The sequence below is a fragment of the Sceloporus undulatus genome, chromosome 6, assembly GCF_019175285.1.
Source record: "Sceloporus undulatus isolate JIND9_A2432 ecotype Alabama chromosome 6, SceUnd_v1.1, whole genome shotgun sequence".
Taxonomy (NCBI): domain Eukaryota; kingdom Metazoa; phylum Chordata; class Lepidosauria; order Squamata; family Phrynosomatidae; genus Sceloporus; species Sceloporus undulatus.
In genome coordinates, this window is record NC_056527.1 from 78,703,596 (window position 1) to 78,717,671 (window position 14,076).

At 42.0% G+C, this 14,076-nt stretch overlaps 1 protein-coding gene across 5 annotated transcripts in view; it reads right to left on the reverse strand.

Annotated features, from left to right (window-relative positions):
* SH2D4A (SH2 domain containing 4A) overlaps window positions 1–12,357 on the reverse strand; it is a 30,216-nt gene extending 17,859 nt beyond the window's left edge. For 3 of the 5 annotated variants that reach the window (XM_042471010.1, XM_042471009.1, XM_042471005.1), the window contains exons 1-4: window positions 11,914–12,357; window positions 10,701–10,845; window positions 7,324–7,531; window positions 1,701–1,860 (exon numbers count right to left, since the gene is read on the reverse strand). In XM_042471010.1, coding sequence (XP_042326944.1) covers window positions 1,701–1,860; window positions 7,324–7,489 — 326 coding nt within the window. In that variant the 5' untranslated portion in view covers window positions 7,490–7,531; window positions 10,701–10,845; window positions 11,914–12,357. Of the gene's footprint in view, window positions 1–1,700; window positions 1,861–7,323; window positions 7,532–10,700; window positions 10,893–11,913 lie in introns of all 5 variants that reach the window. The other 2 variants (XM_042471006.1, XM_042471007.1) reach the window with 2 other exon arrangements.
* Window positions 12,358–14,076: the final 1,719 nt, after the last annotated feature.

Sequence of the window (14,076 nt, forward strand, 5' to 3'; positions counted from 1 at the left end):
AGAATTGCTCCAAAGATAATATGAAACTAGTAGCCTACCAAAGATAGCAGCTGAATAGGGACCAGTGGATCAGTATGTTTGCCTTTAATGGACAAACCCAGAAGGCTTCACTACTAGCAGGTAGTCTTCCCAGATGCCCCCCCTTTTGGTCCTGTATTTGGGGGTTTGAAACCCAATCCCTTACTGGGACTGTATGGGATGCCCAATTTCTGTATTCTTTGCTTGTTGAAAATGGGGACCAGGCACAGCCCAATGGCCTTATGTATCAGACTTTGCAAGTCTGGATGCTCATCGTCCTCCTCTCTGGCGAATAAGGTAGTGCCACCCAAAATCATGCCTCAAGTGCTACTTTCTCAGTTGACTGTGTAGCTGAGCAGGACGAGCAATTGTTGGCCATGTTTGCAACAGAGGGAGCGCTGTCTGAGGCCATTTTGGTGCATACCAAATGCTCTGGTGAGAGTGTGGCTGGTGCCCGCTCTTCACATAGAATCATAGAATTATAGAGTTGGAAGAGACCTCAAGGGCCATCCAGTCCAACCCCCTGCCATGCAGGAAATCTAAATCAAACCATCCCCAACAGATGGCCATCCAGCCTTTGTCTGAAGACCTCCAAGGAAGGAGACTCCACGACACTCCGAGGGAGTTTGTTCCACTGTTGAACAGCCCTGACTGTCAGGAAGTTCTTCCTAATGTTGAGGTGAAATCTCTAAGGCACAGCAGCACTCACAACCAATTGGCTTCAGATGGAGGTGTATCTGTTGAGAATGTGTCCCCAGCCCATTTGCTCAGTTCTCCAAGAGGCCCATATAAAACCTGCATCAAATCATGCAAGGGGAGAGCCTCTTACAGGAGTTTTGAGCTCCTACAAAATCTCAGATCTCATAGAAGCTTGGAATGCTCACGAAAAGCCCTTCTTCTTCCAAGACTGAGATGGCTTTATATAAGTCTGCCTCACATGTACTAGCCATGTGAGTACACATGGGGTCAGAAAAATGTGGCAACCCTATTAGCAGACTAGCTACCTCTCAGTTTGGGGCACATGCTTGTAGGAGCACATGGGTCTACATAAACTTTTCAGAGACCATGGCAATCTTGGGTTTGTACCAGCAATCAAGTCAAAGTGCTTATGTTAAGTTGCTATGATATACTTCCTTCCAACTGTGACATGTGGCTCTGTGTTTCAGGAGTTTGTAATAAACAAAGTGCTGTTTCCTATATTCCAAGGCGTTTGCCAACCTAAAAAGCAGCAGCTATCTTAGAAAGGAGAAAGAAACAAGCGATGTACTTTCCATGTTTACAGTAGAAAACACACAAGGAGAGCAGTCTGAGTTTTCACAGCAGAAATAAAGGCTTTGCAGCAAAAAGCGACGCACACACAGTGTAACGCCACTGATCTTGTTTCTAAAAGTATTTCCCTTCTATTCCTACGAGTATTTTGAGCAGTCAGGGAACTTAATTTGGCACTGGAGACAATACACCCACCAACAAGTTATGTTTATGGAAAAACAAACAAAAACAAAAAGGATTTGAATTATCTTTTTATCTGCACTGAGAAGTTCCTAATTTAGTCAGTACTAGTCAGTACCTGGCCCAAAGAGAGCCCTTTTGATTGCCAGGAAAAAAACAACAACCAACCAACCAGACTGGAAGAACCAGCTTTTTTGGTTATTATTTCAAAAGTTTTAAAAAACTATACCAACCTTATTGCTTCTGCTTCCTGAAGTGACTGCTGTCTCACTCTTTCAGCAAGAATTTCACTGCAGAGCAGGTCATATGGCTTATCCAGTGAGTGCTCACCCATTATCCACACCCAGACATCGCCATCGGCCCCAAGCTTCCACTGCACAGATTTCCCATGGGCTGCAAAAAAGAAAAAGAAAGAAAGGGAGGGAGGGGGAATTAAGTTGGGAAGAGAATCATGGGAGATTATCAGATAGGGGACAACACATCCTTGTCCCGTTCTTTTTTCATTCTCATAGCATGATCGCGAAAAGATTTTTGTACAACGTCACGCTAATCAGGACATTATACCGTCCGGAAAGAACGATTGACCGCAATTGCACAAAAGACTTTCAAATGACGTTGCACAGATCCCATAACTGTCTCGTTATTGAAGTGGCATTGCCTGGCATTTTGCATTAAAGGGAGGTCGCGTTGATGCAATGCCTCTTCAGTGGCGGGACAATAGCACTGTGTTCTGAAAGCCTATCGTGGGATCGCAGTCAAAGACAGGATAAAGACAGGGGAGCAATCCCATCCTCATCCTGTTCCTGTGTGATAATCTCCACAGAGTTGGAAGGGACCACAAGGGTCATCCAATCCAGCCCCTTGCCATGCAGGAACACACAATCAAAGCAATCCCAACAGATGGCCATCAAGCTTCTGTTTAAAAATCTCCAATAAGGAGACCCCCCCACACTTTGTGAGGAAGCATATTCCACTGTAGAGGAGCTCTCATCATCAGCAAGTTCTTCCTAATGTTGTCCTATAGTTTGAATCCATTACTCTATGTCCTAGACTCTGGAGCAGCAGAAAACAAGCTTGCTCCATCCTCAATATGACATCCTTTCAAATACGTAAACATGCCTATCATGCCACTTCTTAACCTTCTCTTCCCTAGGCTGAACATATCCAGCTGCCTAAACCCAGTTTGAAGTCAATGATTAAGGAGCTTGCAAAAGTGAATAGACCATGTTGGCTGGAGGATTGTGGGAGTTATCTTAAAAGGTAACTTTTCAAACTCTGCTTAGATCTGGAGCTCATCCTAACTTCATGATGAGAACCATAGAATAAACTGAGGTACTCCAGATTATGAGCACAAACTGCAAAATCCTAATGAATTTAGTGCAGAACCACGAGTTACACATAATATCGGTGTGTCTCAAGAACACATAATGAGGCTGCAGTTCATAATTTCCTTCTTCAGTCAATCTTTTAGAGGCCTGCAGATATAGAAACCTATAGTCTTTTCGTATCATATGTCTTTTATAACATTTACACCAATCTTATATGCGGTGTTGTATACTAGTTGAAGCAAGCAAGGCATGGTGTTCAGGATTAACACCTAATTAAGCTGTTCCTGAGCATTCAGGCAGCCATTCAGCATGCATCACCCCCAAACTCCAGTGGCATCAGTATCTCAAGTTTTACCTCCAAAGCTATGTGAATCATCACTATGATTAAGGCCGAAAACAACCAACATGCAATGACAAAGAGTTCCATTAGGCATGTCCAAAGTATAGCTGTGTCCAATGGGATTTAGCTTTTTTAAAAAATCCACTGTTAGACCTCCATGTCATATTATGCTCTTTTGCAAGTGTCATATTATGCTCTTTTGCAAATGAAGTTTAATGCCCTCTTGGGTTTGCTGAACTACCAAGTTTTCAGCCAGTAGCTACAATCAGAACCAGATCTTGAGAAATAATGTGTTATGAGCAATATTAACTATAACATATTGTTTGGGAGTGAGGATGAAGATTTGGGCAAGAATTATTTTGGGGAGGTATTGCGTGAGACATTCCCCCCACATGTATGTGGACCATTTGTAAAATCTTTTAGATGCTGCTTTAAAAAGAAAAACAATGAATCAAAAAGGTAATGAATAACACAGCAAGCATAATAATGAGTTAATATAGAATTGCAACACTAATAGTAATTAATTACTTTGAAGGGCTCACAATGAGTTACATAATTTGTTACTTTTTTCAAAACTACTTCTGGGTTCTGAACATATTTGAATGACTCCATGGAACAAGCTGGTTGGAACTAGAAGTTGCAAGTACACAGGAGGCCTATTGCCTGGTTTCTCCTCCCATACTTCCAACCATTTTCTGACTTTACCACTCAACCACACATGAGATTGACACCATTTTGTTAGTGCTTCCACACTAACTGTCTACTGTGAAAAGACCATCTCCACTCTGGGGTGACAACAAACTACAGTTTCCAAATTCTATAGCACTGAACCAGGGCAGTTAAAGCGACATTAAATAAGATTATTTCTGCAGTGTGGATGCAGCTCAGGAAGCAGGCATCAAGGCCCTTTGCACTTTCTTTACTACACTTCAACATGCTTTTACTTTTACCATTGCAGTCTGTGCTCTTTGGCTCTGCACGATTTTCAAAAGTCACTGTTTTAATTTGTGCTAAAATATTTTTGGGTTTCTTTTAAATTCTTGAAATAAGTGTACAATGGTGTGTAAATTTAAAAAAAAATTATAACACACATATACATCAATTAAAAACTCTAACATGTTTTTCCACTTAGAACTAGTTTAAATGAGTGTTTCCTTCCCACAGTCTTAAAAAGTGAAGTAAAGGGTGCTTTAAAAAGTGTTCTTTTACAAAACCCCTGGAATATTAATTTAAAAAATCCTGTACTGCTCCCAAAGTATAGACAGTCAAGTGTAATTCTGTACATAGTTTACAGAGCAAGAGCAATAGTTGGGCAGGAAGCTAACATTCTCCCACGTAACTAGACCTGTATGTGGCAAGTACTACTCCTTGAAGTCTGCCCTATGGGTAATTGGAGTTTATCACATAGAACGAATCTCTTGCAGAAACTTGATTTAAAGTGGAAAAAACCTGCAAAAGCGGGTTGTTTTTCACACGACATTCAGGGTTAACCCAAACAGAAATTAGAAATAAACCGCAAAAGCGGGTAGTTTTTCAGACAACATTTGCATCAGTGAGAAATAACACAACATTAACCCAAACGCAAAGTTGACGAAACCCTTTCTTTTTTACTTTTAAAATCCCATTTCTGCATGGAATTTTCCCAGTTTGCCTCCATTTGATAAAGTCCATTGCTTGAATTGTGTCAGAAAAACATACAGGAGAAGGGACAGGGCTAGGCAAAAATTGGCTTTCAGGCTACATGCAGCCCTCCAAGGATGTTTTTGTAGTCTTTGACACCTACAGAATTGCTACCCCACCTATATTTTGGCCAGAAAAGAGATTGAATTTCCTCTCTTGGAAACTCCCCAGAGAGGCAATTCATATCTTTCACACAACACAATTATAGCACTATGGTTCCACTTTAACTGCCATGGCTCCATCCTGTGGAATCCTGGAGTTTGTAGTTTGGTGAGACATTAGAGGTCTTTGGGTGAGAATTCCAAATGCGCTTCCCGGAACTCAGTGGTGTCAGTAGGGTTAGCATCACCTGGAGCAGTAACTCATGGTGTCACACACACACACACACCCCATGGCCTCTACCTGTGCCACACTATTCAGAATCCTTAGTAATGTTTTTTGTACTAATGTTACTCATAAATCGTATTTTCTGTAATGGTAATGGTTGTGACATAAACAACTAGTAAAATGAAAATGCTACCTTTAAATTACAATATCATGCAAACAGCCCAAATATATTTATATGCACATAGTTTCATGTGGTTAAGGTGAACATTTGGCAAATGTGATTTTTTTTAAAGAGTAACAAAATTAATCATTTTTTAATTTAAAAATTAAATTAATTTTTTAAAAAAACCCTGAGGCCTCTCTTTTATCCTCCCACTGAGCCACACGTCACTAAATATTAACTCTTAAGTGTTTTCAAGGAACGCACTTAAATGCTACCGTTCATACTGCCAACTTCTTTTTTTCATTTAGCCTCAACGGTGCTACAAGATCCTTCTACGTACTGATTCTACGGACTAACACATCTATATCTTTGAATTCTAGCTTCTTAGTAATTCACAGTAAATTTGTTTCAATGGGAAAAGAAATTGAGTTGTTTTTCTGGGGGGGGGAGATCCTTTGGGAAGCAGTGACTGTTACCTGTTTCACTCCCCCCCCCCCCCCCCCCCCCATGCCATTGGGCTTATTGCTGGGCAGCACTTTGCAACAACACTTTATGATGGACAGGCTTATGACTGCATTATCATACCCTCCAACTATCCCAATTTGGCAGAGAAGGTCCTGGTTTAATGTCACCCCACTTTCTAAACTGTTTTTTAAAATGTCCCAGTTTCTCTTTCCTCTTCCCCCTTTCTGCATTCATCCTCGGCTTACTTGAACTGATGGAAATTGAGATTGAAATGCAAAGATGGTTTGTGCTCAGTTGACTCAGAAAGATAGAGAGGAGAGAAGAGGAGAGGAGGGAAGAGGAGACGTCTTGCCTTTCCCGGTAGGTTCAGGCAAAAGCAAACACAGGCTCTCCTAGCTTGTCAGTTCGTTTTCATTAATAACTTTTGCCATCGTGACCACACTCTGATGATGCTTGACCACATATGTCCCAGATTTTCATCTGTGAAATGTTGGAGGGTATACATTATTTATCCTGAGCACAAACAAGTATGCATATTTTCTGTAATGGAAAAACAACACCCCAATAAAGTTGTGGAATGCAACAAAAGTAGAACTCTGTTTCTGCTGGATTTTCCAAAATTGTATAAGATGGTGTTTCATTTGTAAAATATGTCCCAAATCATGCCAAGAAGTTTTCAGTAAAACAAGTGCAAGAAACAAGATTATGAGGAAGCTACTGGAATTAGATTAACATGGCTTCAACCATTATGGTTGAATAATCAGTTGTCCATAAACTTAATTAATTGGAGATCCATAGATGTTTTGTTTATCCCAAATATTTTCTGTTAGCTCCTAATACTATCAGAGACATTTTATACCAGCTCCCCAGGTTGCTTTATTTTAACCCAGTATACAATCAAAAATAGGAACAAAATCTGAGACTTTCTATCAGTGTGGATGTGCCCTTAGTCATCTTAGCTGAGTAATTTGCATCACACACAGCTATGACTCTTAGCCACTATTCATTTAGTGGCTGAGAGACATACGGGATGCAAAGTGTTTGCCTCAGATCTGACCTGCAATAAACTGGCTCCAAATGAAGCAATCTCTCACAATCTATTTGTGCCCCTCCCGTTTAGGCAATATAGCAGGAATGAATTGTCCGTCTAGCCATATGTTTGGATTAGTGCTATAAAAGATATACCGTAGAGTTAAGTATCATTTAAGTCAGCAAGAGGAAAATACCCAACGATACTGGATGATTGTGCTCCCAATAATAGCATCATCACACGATACTGCACTGCACTGCTTTGTAAGTCACCTGATCATGGCATGTACAGTATATATCTTAATACTTAGAGCTCAAAAAAGTTACTTTTTGCACTGCAACTTCCAGAATCCCCCAGTCAGCATGGTCCATGGCCATGCTACCTGGACAGCGGGTGTTCTGAGAGCTTTAGTCTGAAACAATGATCTCTCCAAGTTATATGAATAATAACATAAAAAGCACTTTTTCCTTCTGACGCCTTTGGGCTAGATGATTTTGGTTTCCTCCTGGGCTCATACACTGACCTTTCTTTCGTGCTGGTTTTGGTGCCATGGCCACAGCTTCTCTTTCCTTCCATCTCTTGATCTGCTCCTGCCTCATCTTGAAGAACAAGATTTGCTTCTGCTCTTCACTGAGCTCTGCCAGCAGCTCTGGATCCACATACATGTCCGACAAGATCTGCTTCAGCATGGCTGCAGATGAGGCTTCTCACACTAGTCAAGAAGGAAAAACCTTGTGCCAGGAGGAGGAAGAAGAAGCAGAAGCAGAAGAAAAAGGAGGATGAACTGGAGGGAGAGAAGAGGAGGGCAAGAGCAAGTCACTTTCTCTGTGCCACCTCTCCAGCAAGAAGCACATCAGTGTACAAAGAGGAGACAAAAATCTATCTCCACCCAAGAGACACAGCAGGAATGCAGGCACTCCACATGGCAATTACACTCCCAGTGACTGCACCTACTTTTAGCTCTTAGACTTCCTGCAAGGACTGACAAAGTAAACAAAGAGCTCAGAGAAAACAAAGCAACGGAGGACTTGGCTGCACTTATACCAAAGCTGAGTTGTCGTATCTTTTGTATTAAACAAAATTCATGTTTTGGAAAATAAAACATTAACACTGAGGACAGGAGAAGAGTGTTCAGATCAGATACAGTCCGGCAGCTGTCTCGGCTTACAAGCCCTTTCTGCCCAAAGTCACAGGTGTGGCTTACCTTTCTGACTCAGCCAACGGTGCTGTTATGAGACCAGGAAGTGAAGGGATCATTTCTAAAGAGGTGAACCCTAACCCTTTCCCTTCTCTCAGATCTTAAGAAAGTAAAGATCTGGCCAGTGGCAAACACCATGGGAAAAAAGTGATAGGGCCAATGTCAGTAAACACCAATGGGGAGAAGTGAGATATTCTTTATTTTCTCTATGAACACAAACACACATGGCAGGTCCCAGCATTCTGTGACTAATGGAATAATGAAGAAAATACCAGAAGCAGGAGGAAAGAGGTTCTGACCAGGTTCATAGTGTAGTGGAAAGGTTAAACATGCGCTCCGCACCACTGCAGTCCTTACGATGCTTCCCGCTCTCCCAAAGCTGCTATTTACACTTTTTAATGTGTGTGTTAATTGCATTAAAGCAATTCATGTTGCATCTAGTTTGTCCTCAGAATAGAAGGTAGCACAGAAATTTGTTGTTGCTGTGTGCCTTCAAGCCTTTTCTGATTTATGGCAACCCCAATGTGACTCAATCACAGGGTTTTCTTGGCAAGATTTGTTCACAGGGGGTTTGCCATTGCCTTCTTCTGAGGCTGAGAGCATGTGACTTGCTCAAGGTCCCCCAGTGGGTTTCAATGGCCAAGCAGGGATTTGAACCCTGGTCTCCAGATTCATAGACAAAACACTCAGACCACTGCACCATGCTGACTCTCAGCTCAGGAATAAGAAGTTTTATTTATTTGTTGTATTTATGCTCTGCTCTTTAGAAATGCTTTCAGAACAGCTTACAAATTGTTAATTTGACAGTTCCCTGCCTTCAGGATTACAATCTAAAAATAATGGCACAAAAGGAGTAGGGACTGTTACTGTATATACTCATGTATAAGTCTAGAAATTTGGGTCCAAAAATTGACCCAAATAACATGAGTCAATTTATCCATGGGTCAATGTAAGTACTATACCTTAACTCTTATATTAAAAAAGGAGCCATCCCTGATAGAAAGAAAAGAGTGTAATCTATCCAAGGCACTCTTCTGCTTTCTCATCCATCCAGCTTTTAGGGTGAACAAAAACAGTTATGCCTGCTCAGATTTTGTAAGTTCTTTGGCATTGCTTTCCTTTGCTTCATCCTTTAGATCCTTTGTTACATGCCCCTAACATTTACCCTCAACTTATATCCACAAGTCATATCAAGATCCATAATTTTGGCCCCAAAACCTGTCCTCGACTTGTGCATGAGGTCAACTTATAGTTGAGTATACAATCACTCTAAATAGGAAAACCAAAGGACACGTGTGTCTTTTGAAACGATGAATGGAACTACCATATATACTCAACTATAAGTTGACCTCATGTATAAGTCAAGGACAGGTTTTTGGGACCAAATTATGGATTTTGATATGACCCGTGGATAAGATGGTAAAACTTAGGGGCATCGGCATGTAACAAAGGATATAAAGGATGAAACAAAGGAAACTGTGCCAAAGAACTTACCAAATGCTAGCAGAGATAAATGTTTGTACTCACCCTAGAGGCTGGATAGATGGGGAAGAAACTACCTACCACCATTTTCACACCCAGGCATTCAAAAAGGCCAAAAGTAGTGCCATGGCTGAGAGAACGGATGGGTCAGGGATACTTTTAGGTTCTCCTAGGACAGACTAAACTCTCCCTTTTTGCCACTCTACCTGGAGAAAGGGATGGGTCCTTTAACTTTAAGAGTTAAAGTAGAATACTTACATTGACCTGTGGATAAGTCGACTCAGATTTAAAATTTCTAGACATATACACAAGTATATACAGTATGTCTTTCCGAGATTTTATATTATGACTTGGAGTTACAATATTAAACTTACTGAGACAACAGAATGGCAAAATGCGGCATCTTCCCAGCAGCTTGGGAGCATGGCATACGCACGACGTATGCTCCCAAGATGTCAGGAACACATTATGAAGCTGCCCTGCTGCCCACACATGGCAAGTTTTGGCACTCTGGCGGCATGGCATTTAGACACATGTGACTGGAGCTCCAAAAACTGCCAGGTTGGGGGTGTGGTGTGGGGTTGTTGCAGTGCCATGGTGTGCGGTGCCATAACAGTCGCAATCTGGTGATTTTGGGTTGTCTGTTTCAGTAATTACTTACATGTGTGTGTGCACGCATGCACATGTTTGTGTGTCTTAGGCTGTTAAGTGGCACCAACATCCCAATTGAGGCACAAATGGGAAGGACACACATTTCATTTTAAACCATTAATTCTAAAATAATTTTTTTCAGGTCTAGTAACGCTCCTACAAGGCAGAAACAAGAAAACCATCTCTACTGACTAAAGAAGGTAATACAAGATCATCAAAACTTTCACAGCAGGAATAAACACACTCCACCCCCACTCTAGGAAAGAGCTATAATTATCAAATACTTTTCAAATGAATAGCTTTATACTGAGACATGTCATCATATAGACGTGTTAAATGCATTGTCTAAGCATTTTATATCAGGGACACAATTTTACTAAGCCATTGTATTTAATGGAACTTGAGCATCCACATATTTTGGTATCCATTGGAAGGACCTGGAACCAAACTCCAGCAGATACCAAAGGCCCACCATATAGTGAAAAATTAAATGGAATTTGTTTGCCACCAGTGTAAATGACTTTTTAGGATGCTTAGACAAGTTCATTAAGTATATAACTACCACTTACTAAATGTAGTTGCCATACTGAGAGGTGGAGATACCAGACGCTGGTAAAATGGTAGGACACCACTGAGTATCAAGTGCTTTGGACAACCATGGAAATGTTATGCCTCGGTGCACTTCTCATCAGCAATCTGGAAGCCTTTGGCTGTCTACCGGTGGAAACAGACGGTTGCAGGAGCTACATTGTCAGCCTGACCTAGTAAAGCAGTTTTTCTTCATCGCAAAAATGTACAATGGCAAACATTCCAATTAGTGATGCCCACTTCCAGAACAATAACAACAAAACGGTTTGAAGTAGCCACCAATTTCAAAAATTGCACTTGCACCAGATCAAGTATCAGACTGCTTCGCTTTTCTTCCATATGTTGGTCAGTTAGCAAGGAAAATTAATTTGGAGCATAAATACCACTGTCCTCAGGGTCTTGCAACATACATCTCTTGTTTAAGGGAGTAACTTTAAGATTGATTCATACGCTCCACAGGGATGTAGCCAAGGGGGGGGGGGTTCTTGGGGTCCGGCCCCCCCCTTCCATTACAAAAATGAATGGTGTGTGCTGCTGCGCCACCGCACCCAAGCCCCATTATAATGGTGGCACTTAGTCTGGACCCCCCCCCCCCTTCCTAAAATCCTAGCTATGTCCCTGCGCTCCAGTAGCAATGGTTAAATTACCTCTGCTACACTCTTCACTGCTTTCTTTGTGGAGCATGAAATCTTTCACCTGAGCAGTCTGCCCCAGATCAGGAACAGTTTTTTTGATTCTGTTCCTTCCTGAAAATATTAACCTGGAGGAAGGGGTTATGTGTCTTTAAAAAGGCAACGACAAAAGCCTCACCTTACTAGGAGCACTGACATTGAATGAAAGCTTTAAAATCTATTTTAAGAGGATAACTGTGTTTGCAAATGTTAAACAGCAGTTACTATGTGTTAACTATTCTCTCAGAGAAGTTCTTTGCAAACAGCTTAATTGGAGGAGGTAAAAACTCACCACATGCTTTTTTATGCCATAGGTTATCCTGCCTTCCCCATCCAGCTACCCTTTAGATGTGCTTGACTACAATTCCCATTGGTCCTGGTGGGTTAGAAGTATGGGAATTGTAGTCCAGCACAACTGGAAGGCACCAGTTTTGGGAAGACTATATGATAACTGTGTAGTCGAAATCTAAAAAGGAAATGCTGCATATAAGCAAAAGTCCATGGTTTCATGTGTTTGACTCACCTTTCCCTGTGATGTAGAAATGTGGCAATTCAGCTTTAACCTGCAGAAGAGGAACATGTCCTTCTAAAAAAAAACAACACAGAGTTAATTATACACTATTTCTGTTTAAAAAATGTGTAGCTAGAGATAGGGTAGCTGTTTAGCTGTTTTTATGAACACAAACAAACGATTCACTGGGACTGAATTTTTTTCCTTCCTAACTGAAAAGCAGCAGCTACAATTACATTCACATGATCTCTGGGAGGAACATTCTGGGGATCTGTTTTAGAGATCTTTGAGAAAGATCTTTGAGAAAAGAACTCTGAGGAAAAGTGGAAGAAAAGAACTCCAATTCGAAGCCCTTCCGAAGCAGAGTCACTTCGGATCCAAGGCAATTCACGTGATGTATTATTATACCTGAGGAACGAAACTGTGGTCTCTACTTGGGCAAAGCGGAGCGAGTGCACATTGTATTACCACACCAGAGAGATTCAGCGATTTGAATTGGCACCCTTGTGCATGCTCAGTGGGGCTCTGGATGCTGTCATCCTTCCCTGACCCCTCCTTAGTGGTCATCCTTCATCGGGGTAAAGGAGGAGGCAGAGGATGATGGGACAGGCGGCAGGATGCCAGAGGGGGTGAGATCAGGGAGAAGAAGGAGGCAGGGGATGATGGGGCAGGTGGCAGGATGCCAGAGGGAGCGAGATCAGGGAGAAGAAGGAGGCAGGGGATGATGGGGCAGGTGGCAGGGTGCCAGAGGGGGAGAGATCGGGGAGAAGGAGGAGGCAGGGGGTGATGGAACAGGTCGCAGGGGGTCACTGGGGGTGAGATCGGGGTGATCTTCCACACCAGATCAATTCGAACTGAAACTGAAGTGAGCTTGGAAATAATTTTTTTGAATTTGCTTGTTACCGAATTCACAAAAATGAGGAATCACTTTGAATTGACTGTGGATCTGCCTCACAACGACTCCCCATAGAAAGCAATCACGTCTGATAATACATTATGTTATAATGTGAATATGAATGGCTGGACCTGCAGTGACTCTGGATTTGAGCTGCAAAACCCCTCATGCATTTGGCTATTTTACAAGTCTTTGCTGTTGTTGTGTGCCTTCGTTTCCAATTTATGATGACCCTATCATGGGGTTTTCTTTGCAAGTTTCTTCATGCGGGGTTCTATTACCATCCTTTGAGGCTGAGAGAGTGCGACTTGCCAAAGGTCACCCAGGGGATTTCCTTGGCTGAGCCAGGATTCAATCCCTGGTCTCCCAGTGTCAAAGTCTAAAGTTCAAACCATTATACCACACTGAGTCTTTAGCTGTATGCAAAAATAATGAATTTGAAATGGAGCACTATGGACTCTTTCATAGGCAGGGGACAGACCGCCCTTTTGCGCCGTGCTGGCGTCGATTTTAGGGTTAGGGACCACGCGGCAACAATGGCAGCGTCCCGTGTACATTAGTGTTCCTACTGTGATGTAAGCACCACCTGGTGCCCACATGGTGCCGCGTGTCACTTACATCATGAGTGCGCCATTGACGTGTTCATGATGCCTGTTTTTTCCCTCCAGAGGGCAGCCACATGGTTTGGCGGCTGCAGCTTCCCTCTGAAGGGAATTAGGCTGCCAGCAGGCCACCTTTTTGGGGCGATCTGTCCCGCACCATATTTAACAATTATAGTGTCTGTTTCTGCTTTAACTGCGATGCATGAATCATAAAGAATCACTAGAGGAGCTCTCTGGCTGAGCATTCTAAACTCTTTAAACTACAGATCCCAGGATTCTATAGAGTGTTGCCATGGATTATAGCTTTATAATTATGTAATGTGTTTCTACCAGCTATGCTATATCTTGCCTCTTTATTATATCTTCATGGAGATTCAAGCCGTCCTCTGACATTCCTTACTAAGGTATGGGCCTGGTTGTATAAACCTGTGTCTTACAAATTATTTTTGGCCTAAAACTTCCAGAATGTCCTAGGGAGCATAGTAATTGGCCATGCTAGGTATGTGGATTCTGGGAGGTATAGTTCAAACCCTTTCCCAACCATTGATCTTGTATGCATGTTTCTGAGTCATTCCCAAGAAAGGCACTGTATATGCATTCCAGAATCAAGATACAAAGGAACAAGTGGCATAGTGATTCGAGTGTTGGACTTAGACTCTGGAGACCTGGGCTCAGTTC